At 23.6% G+C, this 19,301-nt stretch overlaps 11 protein-coding genes across 11 annotated transcripts; 6 read left to right on the forward strand and 5 right to left on the reverse strand.

The window, feature by feature from the left end:
* Positions 1 to 9: 9 nt before the first annotated feature.
* On the forward strand, positions 10 to 1,623 carry DICPUDRAFT_149475 (uncharacterized protein; the record flags this gene model as incomplete). Its single annotated transcript, XM_003285541.1, has 3 exons — positions 10 to 195; positions 347 to 1,489; positions 1,564 to 1,623. Coding segments are annotated over 3 exons (1,389 nt in total), but the record flags the coding sequence as incomplete, so codon positions are not given.
* A 196-nt stretch (positions 1,624 to 1,819) lies between these two features.
* On the forward strand, positions 1,820 to 3,073 carry DICPUDRAFT_149476 (uncharacterized protein; the record flags this gene model as incomplete). The annotated part of the gene is made up of 1 exon (XM_003285542.1): positions 1,820 to 3,073. The coding sequence occupies one exon, from the start codon at positions 1,820 to 1,822 to the stop codon at positions 3,071 to 3,073; it is 1,254 nt and encodes a 417-aa protein (XP_003285590.1).
* Positions 3,074 to 3,552: 479 nt separating this feature from the next.
* On the forward strand, positions 3,553 to 4,995 carry DICPUDRAFT_91533 (uncharacterized protein). The gene has a single exon (XM_003285543.1). It carries the CDS (start codon positions 3,740 to 3,742, stop codon positions 4,946 to 4,948), a length of 1,209 nt encoding a protein of 402 aa, XP_003285591.1. The 5' UTR covers positions 3,553 to 3,739; the 3' UTR covers positions 4,949 to 4,995.
* An 18-nt stretch (positions 4,996 to 5,013) lies between these two features.
* On the reverse strand, positions 5,014 to 7,553 carry DICPUDRAFT_53679 (uncharacterized protein; the record flags this gene model as incomplete). The annotated part of the gene is made up of 1 exon (XM_003285567.1): positions 5,014 to 7,553. The coding sequence occupies exon 1, from the start codon at positions 7,465 to 7,467 to the stop codon at positions 5,014 to 5,016; it is 2,454 nt and encodes an 817-aa protein (XP_003285615.1). The 5' UTR covers positions 7,468 to 7,553.
* Positions 7,554 to 8,201: 648 nt separating this feature from the next.
* DICPUDRAFT_76516 (uncharacterized protein) lies at positions 8,202 to 8,711 on the forward strand (the record flags this gene model as incomplete). The annotated part of the gene is made up of 2 exons (XM_003285544.1): positions 8,202 to 8,567; positions 8,640 to 8,711. 2 exons carry the CDS (start codon positions 8,202 to 8,204, stop codon positions 8,709 to 8,711), a joined length of 438 nt encoding a protein of 145 aa, XP_003285592.1.
* A 286-nt stretch (positions 8,712 to 8,997) lies between these two features.
* On the reverse strand, positions 8,998 to 9,423 carry DICPUDRAFT_29630 (uncharacterized protein; the record flags this gene model as incomplete). The annotated part of the gene is made up of 2 exons (XM_003285568.1): positions 8,998 to 9,046; positions 9,134 to 9,423. Coding segments are annotated over 2 exons (339 nt in total), but the record flags the coding sequence as incomplete, so codon positions are not given.
* A 1,185-nt stretch (positions 9,424 to 10,608) lies between these two features.
* On the forward strand, positions 10,609 to 12,699 carry DICPUDRAFT_29612 (uncharacterized protein; the record flags this gene model as incomplete). The annotated part of the gene is made up of 4 exons (XM_003285545.1): positions 10,609 to 10,804; positions 10,878 to 11,774; positions 11,841 to 12,069; positions 12,141 to 12,699. 4 exons carry the CDS (start codon positions 10,609 to 10,611, stop codon positions 12,697 to 12,699), a joined length of 1,881 nt encoding a protein of 626 aa, XP_003285593.1.
* An 86-nt stretch (positions 12,700 to 12,785) lies between these two features.
* Positions 12,786 to 13,398, reverse strand: DICPUDRAFT_29618 (uncharacterized protein; the record flags this gene model as incomplete). Its single annotated transcript, XM_003285569.1, has 3 exons — positions 12,786 to 12,950; positions 13,024 to 13,216; positions 13,301 to 13,398. Coding segments are annotated over 3 exons (456 nt in total), but the record flags the coding sequence as incomplete, so codon positions are not given.
* Positions 13,399 to 13,935: 537 nt separating this feature from the next.
* Positions 13,936 to 14,497, reverse strand: DICPUDRAFT_76519 (uncharacterized protein; the record flags this gene model as incomplete). The annotated part of the gene is made up of 2 exons (XM_003285570.1): positions 13,936 to 14,433; positions 14,495 to 14,497. 2 exons carry the CDS (start codon positions 14,495 to 14,497, stop codon positions 13,936 to 13,938), a joined length of 501 nt encoding a protein of 166 aa, XP_003285618.1.
* A 566-nt stretch (positions 14,498 to 15,063) lies between these two features.
* Positions 15,064 to 16,767, reverse strand: DICPUDRAFT_149485 (uncharacterized protein; the record flags this gene model as incomplete). Its single annotated transcript, XM_003285571.1, has 3 exons — positions 15,064 to 15,831; positions 15,898 to 16,506; positions 16,618 to 16,767. 3 exons carry the CDS (start codon positions 16,765 to 16,767, stop codon positions 15,064 to 15,066), a joined length of 1,527 nt encoding a protein of 508 aa, XP_003285619.1.
* Positions 16,768 to 17,117: 350 nt separating this feature from the next.
* On the forward strand, positions 17,118 to 19,089 carry DICPUDRAFT_76521 (uncharacterized protein; the record flags this gene model as incomplete). Its single annotated transcript, XM_003285546.1, has 3 exons — positions 17,118 to 17,475; positions 17,544 to 18,215; positions 18,422 to 19,089. The coding sequence occupies 3 exons, from the start codon at positions 17,118 to 17,120 to the stop codon at positions 19,087 to 19,089; spliced, it is 1,698 nt and encodes a 565-aa protein (XP_003285594.1).
* Between the last annotated feature and the right edge of the window lie 212 nt (positions 19,090 to 19,301).

Here is a 19,301-nt window from a genome sequence, read left to right on the forward strand (position 1 = left end):
ATATTTTAGACATCACCAGCTGATAAGGCAAATCATTTAAAAGTTAAAACAGATTTAGTTAGAAGAACATTTAATTTCCCAGATACCGAAAATGTTATTCAAGATTATTCATGTGCTTTAAATAAAGTAACATTAGGAAAGTTATATATTACAGAAAATTATTTATCATTTATAGCATCGATTGGTAGTACAACTGTATGTTATTATTTTAAAATTACACTATAATACTAAAAGTAATAATAATAATAATAATAATAATAATAATAATAATAATAATAATAATAATAATAATAATAATAATAAAGCTAAATTATAGAATAGATTATTAATTACTATTTTATTTTAGGAAGTTATTCCATTAAGAAAAATCCTTGATATGAAAAAAGATACTACTTTATTTGTAAATAATGCAATAACATTTCAAACTTCAACACAAACTTTATCATTTGGAACTTTTTCACACAGAGATGAAGCATTTACATTAATTCATCATCTTTGGAAATGCCCACCTCTTATTTATAACCCAAATTCAGTTGATAGCGAACTTAAGGAGGGTAATTTGTTTAAAGGACAACAACAACAACAACAGCAAATGAATAAAAAATCATCAAGAGTCGACACAGAATCAACTAAAATGGCATTAAGATTAGCAGTAGAGACTAAAGAAACAGGTATTTCAACTTTAAACGAACTTAGTTATCAAGCCGAAGTTATTGATAATATTGAAAGAAATGTAGAGAATATTCATGCTAATTTAGATAGATCCGATCGTTTATTAAAGGGTATAGAGTCATTTGGTGGGGCTATTTCAAATTCTTTTAATAAAGAAAAACCAAGTAACAGACCAGAATTTGAACCAATCGATAGAACACTTCAAGTTCGTCCAAGAGATGAACCACCTGCAGAAATTGATATTTTAGAAAAATTATCAAACGACAGTTTAGTACCAGGTTTTATTCAAATTCACAATGATAGATTTATTGTATTAGATGCCAATAAAAAACAAAAAGTTGATGGTATGTCCACCTATACCTTTGATTTAATCGAATATTTAGTTATTAGAGCAAGACCCCAACATATGGATTTCAGATTCTTTGGTAACAAACATCCAAGATTCAGATTAGCAAGTAGTTATATTCAAAATATTGTAAATGAAATCGTTTTAAGATCAAATGGTAAATATGGTAAAGCACCAAAGGTTATTTTCGAACCAGGAATTAAAGAATTTGTTTATGGTAATCCAACTATTCGTTTCATTCCATCAGCTGGTAGAGCCAATCAACAATCATCATTATTTACTAGAGCCTCCACATTAGGTATTAGCCATTTCGTTAAAGATGCTCCAGAAGATATTAAAGGTGCCCTTTTAGAACAAGATAAAGATTTAGATGAAATTTCAAACCTTTTAGGTGATATTTCAAACATTGCTAGAACTATTGGTGATGAAGCTGATCGTTCATCTGAACAATTAGATAGAATAACAGTTAGAGTAAGATATCATATTTATTAAAAAAAAAATTATAGTAAAATATTAACTTTTTTATTTTGTTTTATTTTATTTAGGTTGATCAAGCTAATGACCGTTTACATACAAATAATAGAAGAATTGAAAAAATGTTATAAAATAAACCAAATATATATATATATTTTTTTTTTTAAATATTTCTTAATACCAATTTTCTTTTTTTTTTTTTAAAATATGCACACAGAAAAAAAAAAGAAAAAAAAAGTTTGATTTTTAATTTAATGATATTTTTTTTTTCTTTAAAGTTTTTATGATAATTTAAAAAATTTTTTATTATTTTTTATTTAAATAAATATGAAAAAAGAATTATACACACAGGTTTTTAATAATATTGTTATTTCTAAACGAATATTTGGTTTTGTTCAAAGAAAAACAGATGATGGATATAGAAGCCTAGATTCATTTCCATTATATATTGTTTTTTTAAATGAAAAACTATTCACTTTAAAATATCAAAGTTATAAATATTATAAAAATAAAATTGGTAATAGAAAAGAAGCATTAAAAAAATTTAAACAAATTAAAGAAAAAAATGAATTTATTGGTTTTTTCGAATCAAAGACTATCCCATCAGAAATTTTTATTGAATTATATCAAGATTTTAAAGATATAAAAGAATTTAACAAGTTATTAAAAGATCCTTCAGTTCAAAACAAAATACTATTTTATTCAATTAAAAGTTTGGATAGAAAGAGAATTGAATTTCTCATTAAAGATGAACATAGGTTTGACTATAACATAAAATCATATTATATAACAGAGATAACTAATATTATGGGTTCCAAAATAGAGTATATAAAATATATTGTAGATTCTATAAAAAAGTATTCAAAAAACTATGGTATTATAAAATCTTTTAAAAAAGAAAAAGATAAAGTTCCTTTATTTACAAATGAAATTTGGAATGTAGAGAGTTTTGAAGTGTTGAAATATCTTTTAAAAGAAAAAGAAAGTTTTTTCTCAGATCTAACGATTAGCGGTGAATATATGGTGAAAGATGCTTGCAAGAAACAAAATTTGGAAATGCTGGTATTTTCAATTAAACAGTTTAATGTAAAGCCAAATTTTAATAACTACAATATGGAGTATTGGAGAGACACTTCTTTTGAAATATTTAAATATCTATTTGAAACCTACACCGACCTGCGATTCAACGACATTTCATTCCATAGCGCATACAATGGTGATTTGGAGTATGCCAAGTACATTGTCGAGGGCTACATAAACAAAGATCCAAGAATTCTGATCACTTACAGATCGCTTGATAGAGTAGCTGAAAAGGGAAGCTTCGATTTAGCAGAGTATTTTCTAAGTAAAGTTGGCCATTTGGAAGTTTCTAGGGATGCTCTAAATAACTCTATTAAATCTGGTGATTTGAAATTAGTAAATTTATTTAAAAATGTTCCTGTTACAAAAAAAGGTGAAAATTTTACAATCTATGATTCCACCTACCAATATATTAAAAAGAATAATAGATTAGATATTTTAAATACATTGCAAAATGATTGTATTTATAGTTCTTATTTTGAAAACTTTATAATAAATTAAAAAATTAATAGTGTGTTTTTATATTTTTTTTTTTAAAAAAAGAGGGAAATGTGGTGTTTTATTATTAGTTTTTATATATTTGTTTAATTCCCACATATATACGTGGTAATTATTATTTATTATTATGGTAACTAATTTTTCATCAATTTAAAAAAATATGAAAAAAAAGTTATTGCTTATAAATAAAATAAAAATAAAAAATTATCTATTTTTAAAAAACAAATAAAAATAATTTTTTTTTTTTTTTTTTATTTATTTCTAAATTTATAAAAATCTAGTTTTCAGAATTATAGATTATATATAAAATAATTAAAAGAAAAAACAATTATTTTAAAAAACTATGCATTATTATAGCGAAATAAAATAATAATTACGAAAAAAAAAAAAAAATAAAAAAAAAAATTAAAATTAATTTTTTTTTGAAATTAAATTTTTTATAAATTAAAAAAATTTATTTTCTTTTTTTATAAAACCTTAATAATATAATAATAAACTATAAAATTTTATTATATATATATAAATTATATATATATAATAAATAATTAAATATAAAAAATAAAATTTATTATTTTATTTTTTAAAACCTTAAACTAAAAAAAAAACAGTAATAATAAAAATAAAACACAATAATAATATTAATAATAATAATAAAAATATAAAATAAAAATGAAAGAAAATTTTTTAAAATTAATAATTTATGGATTTTTAATTATATTTGGTTATTTTATTTATACCAATAATCAAAAATTAAATAGTGGTAATGTAATAATAAAAGATATTGTTTACGAGAAATATCAAAGCAAAGAACAATTCGAAAAGGGATTGGACAAACCAGTAATATTAGCTCACCGTGGTTCAAGATATTTGTTACCAGAGAATACCATTTTAGCATTTAAAACAGCCTTGGACCTAGGTGCCGATGTTATAGAAACAGATGTAAGATCATCCTCCGATGGTGTATTAGTAGTTATTCACGATAACCTTGTTGACCGTACCACCAATGGTAAAGGCGAAGTCGAGAAGCATACCGTTGCCCAACTTAGAGATTTAGATGCAGGTTATAATTTTTCACCAGACAACAGCACAACCTTCCCATATCGTTCAAAGGGTATCAAAATCCCATTAGCAAAGGAGCTCTTTGAGTCATTACCTGCTGAAACCCAATTAAATATCGAGATTAAAGAAAACAGTTTGGATGTAGCCCAATTACTTTGGAATCAAATCGAGAACTCATTTGAAAAAACCAACAGAAAGCCAAGATCAGTTTTAATTAGTTGTCGTTACTGCGAACCTACCCAACACATTCGTAAGTTGGCTCAGCAATACCAACAAAAGAAAGGTCTCCCAGCCCTCCCAATTACCACCTCTGCCTGTGAACAAGATGCTACTAAATTTGTCATTTTAAATCAATTCTTTTTAGCTCGTATCTACTATACTTGGTATCCAATTACAAACTTTGAATGCTTCCAAGTTCCAACCTTCAGTGGTCCAATTCGTTTAGATACTCACAGATTCATTGACTCTGCTCACTATTTTGGTAAACAAGTTCACTTTTGGGTCGTTAATTTTAATGACGAAATTAGAAACCTTTTAGATTTACCAATTGATGGTATTATCTCTGATCGTGCCGATCGTGTTGTTTCAGTCTTTAAAGAAAAATCACTCAAACCATCCTCTTTCCAAATCCCAAAACCATTACCATCAAACTCAACAGGCACTTACTTTTTACCAGAATTTGACATTGAAGAAAATCATACCTGTATCTCTTTAACCTGTATACTCGTTCAACGTATTCATCAAATAATTTTATCTTTAATTTTTGCTTTCTTATTTTTAAAAATTATGGCCTTTAAAAATAGAAATAAGCAACAATAAAAAAAATAAAATAAAATAAAATAAAACAAAATAAATATTTATTACATATCTTTTTATCTGATTCTTTATTTATTTATTTTTTGGTTTAATTTTAAAAAATCTGGTAATATTTTCCAACTATCCAGTACAATTTGATCCCATGATGTTGGTCGACCACAGTTTGAACGATCTATAAAGTCTAATGGTAAACCCTGGTGCACCTCTACCACACCATATTTTAAACCTAAATTATTTACTGTACCATTGATTTCTTTATATAGATGAACCGATGGGAAGCTACCTTGATTATAGGTACCATGTAATATTTTATTATTACAACTTGTTATCATTTCCTTTGATTTAATTTGCTCTACCCAATCATCGAAATATCCAAAATTATAATTTAAAATTCTAGGTGTTGAGGTTGCTGAACTTTCACAAACCCTTGGACCCGCCCTTTTATTGTGTAGCTCTGAATTAAAACAATATCCATCGCTGTGAACCTGAATTACCAGATCATTATCAATGACTGTACTTGATAGTTGATCTCCTATATCTACCATATTTGGACCATTAACAATACCAAAATCGCTATATGTTGAATTATTTCCTGTACTATTCATTTTCAAATATACTCCATAAATTTCCTTTTTATCGTTTGAGAAAAGCAAAACTGTATCAACTCCTTCTTTATTCCTATTTATTGCTGATATTGATGTAATTGGTGGAGAATTTTTATTGATGCTATCGCTGCTACTAGAGTTGTGAGATATTAATATTTTTGATTTATATTTTGGTATATTATTTATAGGAATTGTTAATTTATCAAAGTACCAAATATTTGTTGATAGTAAATTAACATTAGTTGAAAGATACTCTATTATTGTTAAATCATTATTATTATCTATTATAAAATCGAATGTGTTTACTGTTCCAGGATCATCCTCTGTTGTATTTATCTTTAAAGAATTGTAATCTAAAATTTCAAAACTTGTATCGGTAACCCCTGTATTATATATTAAATAGTTTGATTGATTATCTATTATAAACAATGTTGAATTATTAATTAGATTTATAGTATTTATGGGTGATTTAAATGCACTGTTATTAGGTATATCTAGTTTAAAAGTATTTAAATAATTTAATCTTCCTAATATTTGATCTGAATTAAATAAATGGTAATAAACTGATGTTGTTGGTGATGAATCGTTGGTAAAAAATACTATAAAGTGATTTAAATTATTGAATTGATATGAAATGATTTTGGGGTTTATTAAGTTTTGTAAATTTGATGATGTAGAGGATGTTGATGTTGATGCTGTGGGAGTGTTGACTGATAAACTATTATTTGAAAATAACCAACTAGTTATATTTGAATAAAAATTATTACCATGTAAACTATTACTGTTCTTAATACTCTTTAGTAAATTGGTATATTTCTTATCTATAGGTGGCTCATATGCAGAACGAAGAGTTAAACCATAATCATCAATTTTAAAGTTCCATGTTTTGTTTGATACCGACCCTGCATATAATGATAACTGAATTGGGTCAATATTTGATGCAAATCTTAATTCAGGGAATTGTAAATCACTATGTCTCGCTAAACATGAGTGATAAGATGAAGAAACTGCCTGAATATCATGTTGGCTGGCTGGTTCCCAAACCAATATTGGATAACTAGAGTTGTGGAATTTACCAAATGGCGGATGGAACAAACAAAGAACATCTATCCAAAATGATGGAAATATTGGTGCAATGTAAATATCTGCAACTTGAAATCTATCATAACCTTTACTGGGATCATTTGAAAAAAGAGCGCCAAAGGGTTCATCGATCCATGTTGAAATTAGTGGGTCCCATTTGTCTTTTAAGCAATCAATTTGAATACCCTTTCCATCCAATACAAATTCAATATTTAATTGTAACTTTTCTTTGATATCTAATAGATCCAGTATAAACTCATCTAATAGCTCATTATAGTCTCTTGCTTCTTTGGAGTTACCACAAACTGAAAAATGCGCCTTAAAACAAAAATCCATATATTTTAAAGTATTTGAGATTGAATTAACGCTATACCATATATCTTTTCTACTCTCAATGTATTTTAGTAAATCTAATGTATTGTTGTATTGATAGTTTATTGATGGGGTATCGTGTGAGAATACAAAACATCCTCTTGAGTCATTTAAACCTTGGGACATACAAAACTCTTTAGAATACACAAAATGCACATCGATCTTATTCCATATTACACCCTTTGCATACATTTGATCAAACTCGTTTAAATCGTTCCAAGAATGTATTTCACACCCTATATTTTTATTTTGAAGAATCTTTAACCCATTATTAAAACTATTTATATTATTATTATTATTATTATTATTTCTATAATTTGTATTATAGTTTGAGTTTATTTGTATTTTATAATGATTGTTATTATTATTATTATTATTATTATTATTTATACATTTTACTATATCTATACTGCTTGTAAATAATATTAAAAATAATAAAATAAAAAAAATATTATTTTTCATATTTTATTAATTTTATAGCGACAAACTATATTGTTTTGTTTATTGTTGTGTGATTATTTCATTTGATTTTTTTTTTCTCTTTAAATAAAAGGAAAAAAAAAAAAAAAAAAAAAAAAAAATATTTTAAATTAATTTATTAAATGTTTATTTTATTATTTTTTATTTATTTTAATTTTTTTTTATTTTAAATTATTATTATAAAAAAAAAACAGTCTTTATAAAATAGTTTTAAAAAAAAAAAAAAAAAAAAAAAAAAAACAAAGATTTATTAAAAACAAGTAATAATTATAATAATAATATAAAAGTAAGGATAGGATTAATATTTAAATTATTATATCAAAAAAAAAAAAAATAATAAAAAAAAAAATAATAAATAATAATAAAAAAAAATAACACAATTATTTCTAATGTTGTGTGTGGAGAGTGGTGTGTGAAAAATAATAAATATCATTATTAGGACTAATAAGAATAAAAGCTTTTGTAGTAATTCATTCTTTCATTTGGTGTATATTTACACACATTTTAAACAATTATTTTAAAAAAAAATAAAAAATAAAAAATAAAAAATAAAAAAAAAAATAAAAAAATAAAATAAAAAAATTTTAAATTCATTTTTTTTTAAATTTTCTTAAATAATTATAACAAATTATTAAATTACTATTTATATAATAACATATAAATTTTTTATAAATTTTACTTCTTCTATTATAACTATTGATTTTAGAACTTCTAATATGTCAACAAATATAAATAATAATAACAATAGTAATATCAAAATTAATAATAATAACAATAATATTAATATAAACCAACAAAATATGACAAATACAAATCTCAATACAAATGCAATGTTTTCTCAACAGCAACAACCACCTAATATGAATATAGCTAATTTAAACACTACACAATTAAACTCCCTTCATATATCAAGCCCAAATTTAAATATGCACAATAACCAAAATAACGATAATATAATAAACAATAATAATAATAATATTAATAATATTAATAATAATAATAATAATAATAATAATAATAACAATTTAAATGGAGAAAGTAATGATTTTGAAACGAACCCATACCAACAAGATATAGGCGATGTAGGTTTATTTTTAATTTTATTTATAAAAAAAAAAGATAACAAATACTAATGTTTCGAAAACTATTTATAGGTTTGTTTTATGGTAGAGAAAATACATGTAGATAAAGAAGAATCAGATTCATATATGCCGTATATTTGTTAATTTAATATTATTATACAAATTTTAAACAAGAATTATATTTAAAAAAGAAAAATAAAAAAGTTAAGTTTTTAAATAAATAAAATATAAAACAACATAGCAGTTTGTTTTTTAAGTTTAATAAATAAAAAAACACACATTCCACAACACACAAATCTTCTTTTTTTTTCTATATAACCCTAAAAACACGATCCTCTTTTTTTTTTTGAAAAATAAATTGAAAAAAAACTAAAACTGTATAGATCCTATAATTTTTTATATATTTAAAAAGGCATTTATTAAAGATAATTTAGAATCTTAATTTAGAGAAGAACCATTTTGATTTACCGGCTTTGTGTCTAATTTTTTTAAAAAAAAGAGTAATAGTGTTAGGAGTTTGTTAAATTATAGTGGGTTTATATTAAATTTTGTTATTGTATACATACTTGGCTTCGAAGATTTTCTTGACGGCTAAACGGGTGTTGGTACGTTTGGCAACTTGGGAGCTTTCGACGGTAACAGTGTTTTTGAGACCAGTGAAGGCTGATTCATCACGACCTTCAAAGTTGTAACGAGTTGGCATGATGTGGTTGTAGTTGACGACTTTGACGAATGGTCTGATGGCAGTTCTTTTTAAGATGGTTTTTCTGCTCATTGATCTGACAATTTGACGTGGGTATTTGTCAATACCAGCAACTAAACAGTGACCATATGGACGTTCTTTGTTGGCATCATCGAAAGGTAAATAGAAGTCATTTTAAATCTTTTTTTTTTTTGTTTATGTTGTATTATAAAGATATGAATATAAAAAAAAACACACAATAACAATAGAGATCATTATTTCGTTGATATAGTATCCACACAAAAGCGATGCATAGAAACATTTTCAATCTACTTTAACTTCTCTAAAACACTTTGAATGTGCACATATCCACAACAATAACAATAACCTAAAATCCACAATCTAACTCACCAATGTTTAAATATACTTGTGATAGTTGGTATTTTTGATAACAACAGCTTTACGACCGGCGTATTTACCGTTTAAGAGGATAACTAATCTACCTGGTTTGATGCTAATATATATTATTTCATTATTATTATATTGGATTGTGATAATTATTTGATTAATGTTTGATAATAAAAGATTATGATTAGATTAATACAGTTTTGATAAAAGATTGATGGATTGATACACATAATATGGACTATGTGTAAAAAGAGATAGAGATAAAGATAGACTTACAACTTGCTCATTTTGACTGTTTGGCTAATATCATACAAAAAATTTTTTTTTTTTTCGTCAAAAATTTGGTGTGTGCGCAAACCAAAAAATTTTTTAATTTTTTAATTTTTTTATGAATATGAAATTTTTACGAGGACGTTTTTTTTTTTGTGTGAATGTCATAGCCCCCATATAAAAACTTTTTTTTAATTAACGACAATCCCAAAATTTATATGTAGTATCATGTAACGTTAAAATTAAATAATTTATAAATAATTTATATTTATTATTAAAATTTTTTTATAAAGTATAAGTATATATTAAATTGAATATATTTTAATTTTATATTAATTATATATTTTATAAAATTAATTATATACATATAAAAATTATATTTTTAAAAAAGTTTTTTTTATAAAACAAAAAAAAAAATTTTAAAAAAATTTCTATAAATAAAAAATTAATTTAAAATTAATTAAAAATTAATAAATAAAATAAATAAAATAAATATAATATTTAAATAAATGTTATAATCAAATAAAAATTTTATTTGTATATTTATTTTTTTATTCTCTATTACTATTTTTTATTTTTTTTTTTTTTTTTTCAATTTTTTATTTTGTTTTTTTTTATTTTTTTAATCCAAAAAAAAATTTGCGATTTATCATTTTAATTTTTTTTTTTTATTACGATTGTATGAATAGTTTAGAAAAAGAAGAAATTAATTGTTTATTTAAGAATGAAATAAATAATGGTATAAAAGATGACAATAGTAAAATAGTATTATTAAATGGTGAACAAGCATTACAATCATCCATAAATGCATCTTTATCAATATTTTCAATATTAAAAACATCGCTAGGACCGCGTAGTATGAGCAAGTTAATATTAAGTGTGTATATTTGGATATATTAAAAAAAAAAAAAAAAACTCCATATTAATATTTTATTTTATTTTTATTATAGAGCCTAATGGTCAATATATTATTAGTAATGATGGTGCAACCATTTTAAATAATATTAAAGTTCAACATCCTGCAGCATCAGTATTGGTCAATATTGCATTATCGCAAGATAGAGAGGTTGGGGATGGTACTACATCAGTTGTGTTGTTAGCCGGTGAAATTTTGAAATCTATAACCGAGTTATACATTAGGTCCAAAGAAGAAAAGAACCCTATTCACCAAACTACAATTACAACCATTTTGTATCAGATTTTAAATGAAGTTTTAAAAATATTAGATTCAGTATCAATAGAATATCCATCATCTTCAACTAAAGAGATATTATTTAAAATGGCAGGTGTTGCATTAGGAACAAAACATTATTCATATTGGACCAAGAATTTAACAAATATTACAATTGATGCAATTCAAAATTCAATAGATACAACATTAGATAATAGTAATAATAATAGCAATTGTAGTAATAATAATAATAATAGTAATAATATTGATATAAAAAATAATATTCAAATTTGTAAATTACAGGGTGGTAATATTAATCAAAGTAGTTTTTACAAAGGATTGGTAATGACTAGTAAAGTAACTCCAGTATTTAGAAATTTAGATATTAGTAATAATAACATATCAATAAAAACAATAGTAATAGGATATGACATAAATAAACATTTAAAAAATATACAGTCAAAATATACAACTATTAAATCCACAGCGGAGATGGAGGATTATTATAAAATTGATAGTAATTTTATAGTATCTTTCATTGATAGGTTAGTTAAAAATCAAGTAAACTTAGTATTCTTTAAATTTAAAATACCAGATTATCTATCACAGTTGTTATATTCGAATCATATCTCTGTAGTTCAAGATTTTTATAATAATAGTGGTATAAGCTATAATAGTACGGGCAACATCAGCGACTTTACAGAAACCGATGAAAATTTAAAACAACAGCAAAAATATCAAGATGATTCGTTTGTTTACAAATTATCAAAACTTACAAATTCAATACCAATTATGAAGTATGATGAATTGGATTTCCATTTATTACAACAACAGCAGCAACAAAATCAAAGCCAAAAAGATAAAGAAAAAGACGATGATGTTGGTGGTGCTTCAGATTATGGATGTATAGGTACTATTACAAAGTTATCAATATTGTCAAAGTTTGAAGATGAATTTTATATCTATTTAGAGTATGTATAGCCCTATTATAAATATTTACAATAGAGATGTTATATTAATTTTTTTATTTTTTTATTTTAAGTAATAATAATTTTAAACATAAGTTATCTTGTATTATAATTAAAGGACCAACAAAAGATATTTTGGACGATTTAGAAATTGGTATAGTGGATTCACTTCATTTAGTTAAATCCTCATTAGAGTCAAAGCCTATGATAGTATATGGTGGAGGAGCATGCGAAATGTCAATATCAAGTAAACTACTAGCATATTCAAATTCAATTAACCCAAATGAATCAACTTTGCATTATTGGAAAAAAGAGATATCAAAAACAATATCAGAATCATTTCAAATTATACCATCCATACTGGTAATGAATTCATATAATACTTCAAATACCAAGCAACCTTTAGAAATTATTGCACAGTTATTATCATCACATCACAGCTTTTATAATGGTAATGATGGTGTTTGCAGTTTGGGTATAGATGGATGGACAGGTGAAATCAAAGACATGAGGGAGATGAATATCATCGAACCTTTAATATTAAAAAAATCAATTATTATCACATCTATTGAAGCTTGCATCACATTATTAAGAATTGATACTATCGTTACATCTTCAACAAATCTTGTATAAAATAAATAAATAAATAAAATTTTTTTTTTTTTATTTACAATATTTATAATTTATATTTTATTTCTTTATTGTTATTATTAAGCTATTTATGAGTACATTGATGTTTTTGAATAGTGTCTTCTATCATCATCATTATTGTCATCTGTTTCGCCATTCTTTTTTTCATGTTCTCTAACTAAACGAATCATCATATCATATTCTGCATTTGATGTTGGTAATGGGTAACGACAATTGGCACATGTTGCAGATTGCTAAAGTAAAATATTGTATTAGTATTGGTATTATAAATATCTAGTAATTAAGGTTTAGGTTTTGAATGCTTACCTTATGTAACCATGTAGTAATACAGTCGTAGTGAAAATAGTGTTTACAAGGAAGTTTAATAGCTTCGTCATCTATATCGAAATCACATAAACAAATTGAACAATTTCCTATTCTACTTTTATTTTTTTCTGTAACTAAAACATCCTCTTTTAATTCATTAAATTGATATTCTGAAACTGGAGGTACTGGAGTACTATTTTGTTTTATTTTTTTGTCATACGATTAGCATTTCTGAAAATTATTACGATAATATCTTTTAATTTTAAATTATACATACTGTTTTAATATAAATTTAATTCTTTCAATATCGACTACATCATCCTCTTCTCCAAATCTACCTTCAATAATATTTCTTAAATCTGACATATTATTATGGTTGTTATATTAATGTTTATATAAAGTGTTTTTTAATAAAATAAAATTATTAAAAAAAAATAAAAAAAAAAGAAAAAAGAAAAATATTTTAAAAAATTAAATTAAAAATATAAATATTTATTTTTTATTTTAAAAATTTTAATTTTTTATTTTATTTTTTTACATTAACACATAAAGTTTTGTTTTCATCCAGTCATTATGGTTGTATTAAATAGATAAATAATTATTATCCTTTTTATGGATGGAATACTTATTTTTTTTTCGTTATTTCAAAGCGAAAAATATTATTTGAAAAATTTTGTAATATTTTTTTTTATCCTTGTTATTATCTTCTATACCAATATCAACAGATACAATGGATTTTGGTAAATTTTTTAATGATTCAAAATGTGTAAATTTTGAGCCTAACTTTAAATAAACAACACTGGATGGAATACTATCTTTAATTATGGGTTGGTTATAGTTTGGTAGCAATAGAAATTGAACATTTTTTGGAATATTATTATTTCTTTTTAATGGTGATTGGAAATTATATCCTCATTTAAAGATTTTTATTGATGAAGGAATTGATTCCCCATATTCTAAAAGATTAAAATTATCACACAGAAAAAGAACTTTCACTGAGTCTGGAATAGATGATTCTTCGAAATCATGTGTATATGAGAGCAGATGAAGAACCTTGATTGATTCAGGTATTGAGTTTTTTATAATTGGATGATTATGTGAGTCAAGGACGAGGGCTTTAAGTGTACGAGGAATTGAATCAATAGATATTGGATGATTAAAATAAGGCATCGATAAACATTTTACAGTTGGTGGGATTTCTTTTGGAAATGTTGGATGGTTATAAGATGATAGTGTGAGATATTCTACTGATGATGGAATAAAGTGAAGTGATGTTGGTTTATCAATGATTAAATCTAGGTATTTTATTGTCGATGGAATAGGAGTTTGTTCATTGAGGTTTGAAGGATCAATGTTTTTTGATGGGGGAGATCTACCTGAATTATATATATCAAAGATGAGTTTAACGGTCTAAAATTATATTTTAAATGTTAGTATTTTCTAAAAAAAAATATATAATTTTAATATTTACCATATTTCTATCTATGCCTTTTTCCTAACGAAAAGCTCTGCATATGAAACGGTTACTTAACAACTTTTCAAAATAAATTCATTGCATTCAAAATTAATAAAAGTATTTAGAATTCGATTCATTTTAAATTCAGAAGAAAAACTCACAAAATGTTTGGATTTGCTTTCAGTTCTTCCAACTCAAACAAAAAAATTTACAGTTTATATTTTAAAGAACGACACTTATGAAGTCAGATCTCATAAGTAAGATATTTGTAATAAAAAAGAAATAAGATTGCAATAAGAGAAATATCATATTAAAAACAATTAATCTAACTTGTTGAGAAATTAATTAATTGATTCAAAAGGTTAATAAAATCCTATCACCACAAAAAATAAATCAATAGAAATTAAAACAATAATAATTTAAAATAATTTTAACAAAAATAATAATAATATAGAAAAAATTAAAAAAATTTTAATGAAATATTGTATTTTTTATCTGATGAAAAATTAAATTTATTAAAAAAGAATTATAATTTTTATTTATTGGATATTTTATATGAAATTCTTTATTTCATCATTTATTCTTTATTTAAAATTTATATTTATTTCTGGAGCATTTTGTAATATTTTATCTATATCTTTGGTATTTTCCACACCAATAGTAAGAGATATAAGGGATTTTGGTAAATTTTTTAATGATTTGAAATGTGTAAATTTTGATCCTAGCTCTAGAAAAGAAACACCAAATGGAATACTTTCTTTAATTATGGATTGGTTGTAATTTTTTAGTGATAGATATTGAACATTTTTTGGAATATTATTATTTCTTTTTAATGGTGATTTAAAATTATAGTTGCTTGAAAAAATTTTTATTGATGAAGGAATTGAGTCCCCATGTTCTAAAAGATTAAAATTATCACCTAAAATAAGAGCCTCCACTGACTCTGGAATAGATGATTCTTCGAAATCATGTGTATTTGAGTACAGAGAAAGAACCTTGATTGAGTCAGGTATTGAGTTTTCTTTAATTGGATGATTATGTGAGTCAAGGACGAGGGCTTTAAGTGTACGAGGAATTGAGTCAACAGGTATTGGATGATTGAATACTGACATGGATAAACATTTTACAGTGGGTGGTATTCCGCTTGGAAAAGTTGGATGGTTATAAGATGATAGTGTGAGATATTCTACTGATGATGGGATAAAGTGAAGTGATATTGGTTCATCAATGATTAAATCTAAGTATTTTATTGTCGATGGAATGGGAGTTTTTTCTTTGAGGTTTGAAAGATCAATGGTTGTTAGTGCCAGAGATTCTCTTGAATTTAATATACCATCTATGAGTTTAAGGGTCTAAAATTATATTGTGGTAAATGTTAGTATTTTCTAATAAAAAATATATATTATTTTAATATTTACCATATTTCTATCTTTGTTTAAAAAGAAATTTCTAGAAAAAGGGTCTTTAGTTAATAAAAGTTTGGTTGTAAATTTAAGATTATTTGAAAAATATTTGGGGATTTTTGGTATATCGTTTTCATCTAAGGTTAAATCACCACAGCCCATTTCAATAACTGTACAACCTAGACTCCAAAAATCAGAACTAAAACATGTTTCACCTCTTCTTGTTTCAGGTGACATGTGTGTTGGTGTTCCTGCGATTGTTGATGCTTTATAATCTGTAAATTTTGAAATACCAAAATCAATTATTTTAATTTTAAGATCTGATTTAATCAATATGTTTTGACATTTAATATCTCTGTGAATAATATTATTATCGTGAAGAAATTCTATTCCTTTAAGACAATTATTTAGAATTATATGTATTAAATTTTCATGAATCCCTTTATCTCCTAGATGTTTATCTATTGAATGATAACCTTCTAAATATTCCATATATATATAAAGTAAACCATTATCATTGTTATTTTGATCTACACCAAAGCCATATCCATAAAATTTGATAATTTGTTCACATTGTTTTTCTAAACCAATTAATATATCTATTACTTCGAGTTCTCTTTTGCCCTGTTTTTTAAAATAAAAAATTAATAATTGGAGGAATTGATGATAATATATTAAATCTATATGTAAAATTACAATTATTCCAAACTTTTTTGTATCTATTATTTTAATTACACATTCCCCATTATTTGGTAATTGTTTATCTTTTATTTTACCGTCTAATTTTTTTGCTTTATAAACTCCTTCACTTAATGATCCTTTACCTAATGGTTCAGAGCGGTTGATTGACCCCTCCCTATCTATATGTTTTGGGAGGCAATCCATTTACTCTTTAAGGATTTGTTTTGATTTTTTAAAAAAAAATTTTTTAAGTGATTATTTATTTTTATAAATTATTTATATAAAAAAATAAATGCTAAAAAAAAAAAAAAAAAAATTAGTAATAATATTATTTTAAAAAATTTTTTTTTTTTTTTTTTTTTTCAACCAAATCCAGATTTTTCTTTTTTAAAAAAAAAATTTTAAATCATTCGTTTCCCTATTTTTTTCGTATTTTTTTTTATTTTGTTCACTTTTTTTTATTTTAAAAAAATTAAAAATTTTTTTTTTTTTAAAAAAATCAACATTACACATAATAAATATAATTTCTTTCTGTTTATAGAAATTAATAAACAATGTTTAACATTTCAAATTCTTTTTCAAAAAAGTTTTTAAAAACAGAATTCGAACTTTCTTTTATTACTATTGAAAGACTTTTAGAATCTATATCATCCGTCCCCACTAAAGACTTTGGGGAAATGAGAAAACATAGAATGAAATTAAAATCTACTCTACATAAAGCAAAAGTAGATATTGGTAATCTTCAAAAACTTCAGGATACATTAGCATCATATCAATTGGAAATAGAAAATGAAGATGTTGAGTCATTTAAAAACTTTACAATAAAAACTAAAGTTGCCAGTAATGAATTAAAAGATGCTCCTTATCATAATACAATTTGTAGTACATGTAATCATGTTTGTCATGACCATTGTAAGTAATTAAATATCTTAAATTTGTTTATAAATATTCTTTTATAATATTAATTTAATAAAATTAAGGTGGTTTAGAAGAAATTTCTTCAAGGGATGACAATGCTTTTATTCGTTGCTGTTCAATGGCAGGTCATGATAGTTGTAGAATATGCCCTAGTCATTGTTCATACACTGTTCATTATCATGATAAAAAAACAATGGTGAACGTTGAAAAAACTGTAGAAGAGGAACTAAAAGATATAAAGGATAAATTGATGAAAAGCTCTCAATTATCCACCAAATTTTCTGGAAAGATTAGTAGCCTTTCAGATGCCAAGAATTTAACAGATGAAACTTTAAAAAAAATTACCACTGACATTGTTTCCTCATGTAAAGAATTGAATAAACTATGCTCAGGTTTTAATTTAGGAGATGAACTTCAAATAACATTATTCCAAATGGAAATGGAGGCAAAAATTTCAACATCATTCGATGCAAGAAAATCAGCTGATGAAATGATTGGAGTAATTAGAGAAATATTCGATTCATTGAACAAAGAATCAGAGTTAAAAAAGAAAAAAACTTCAACTGATGAATCAAAAATTAAAAAGGATCACATTAAAAAAAATAATATTTTGGATGATAGTGAAAAAGAAAAAAGTTCAAAAGTTCAATGGGATTGCTCTAGTTGTAAAGAACCTCTTGAAATTGATAAAAACCTATTCTATTATATTCGTGATAAAAAAGGAAAATTTTATTGTCAAAAATGTTTTAAATCCAATAATAATAATAATAATAATAATAATAATAATAATAATAAAAATATTAATAATAATAAAAATATTAATAAAGATACTAATATTACTAATGATAACAATAATAATAAAAACATTAATGATAACAATAATAATAAACAATTAGATTGATAAAAGAAAAATTTATAAATAAAGAATTGGAAATTAAAGACAATCAATTTGAAAATTCAAATTCATATGAAGTTTTAAACAAATCAAAAGATTCAATTGAAATTAACAATATTAATATTAATAATAATGATAATGATAATGATAATAATGATAATAATGATGATAATAATAATAATAATAATAACAATAATAATAATAATATTAATAATATTAATAATAATAATAATTGTTTTTTAGATGATAATGAAAAAGAAAAAAGTGCAAAATTTCAATCTGATTGCTATACTTGTAAAGATTCTGTTGAAATTGATAAAAACCTATTCTATTATATTCGTTTTAAAAAAGGAAAAATTTATTGTCAAAAATGTTTAAAATCCAATAATAAAAATAATATTTTGGATGATAATGAAAAAGAAAAAAGTTCAAAATTTCAATGGGATTGCTCTAGTTGTAAAGAACCTCTGGAAATTGATAAAAACCTATTCTATTATCTTCGTGATAAAAAAGGAAAGTTTTATTGTCAAAAATGTTTCAAATCTAATAATAATAATAATAATAATAATAATAATAATAATAATAATAATAATAATAATAATAATAATAATAAAAATAATAATAATAATAATAATAATAATAATAATAATAATAATAATAATACAAAATCTAATTCTAAGAAAGAATCACAGGAACAACCCTTGAGGAAATAAAAAAACTCAATTCCCAAAAAATTTTCCTGCCTGATCCAAGACAAGTTGAGGGAGAAAATCAAAAAAAACTTAGCACCTCAAAATGATAACTCTTTATAGAAAAGATGAAAAAAATAATAATTATATTAAAAAAACTTTACTGTCCTACTTGTAATAAGGAGTACTGTATTCTATTAAGAAAATATAATGATTAAAAACTCCATAAAAAAATA

Source organism: Dictyostelium purpureum, assembly GCF_000190715.1.
Source record: "Dictyostelium purpureum unplaced genomic scaffold DICPUscaffold_49, whole genome shotgun sequence".
NCBI classification, from domain to species: Eukaryota; Evosea; class Eumycetozoa; order Dictyosteliales; family Dictyosteliaceae; genus Dictyostelium; species Dictyostelium purpureum.

Coding starts and splice junctions, on each gene's coding strand:
- DICPUDRAFT_91533 (XM_003285543.1), top strand. CDS start 3,740: ATGAAAGAAAATTTTTTAAAATTAATAATTTATGGATTTTTAATTATA.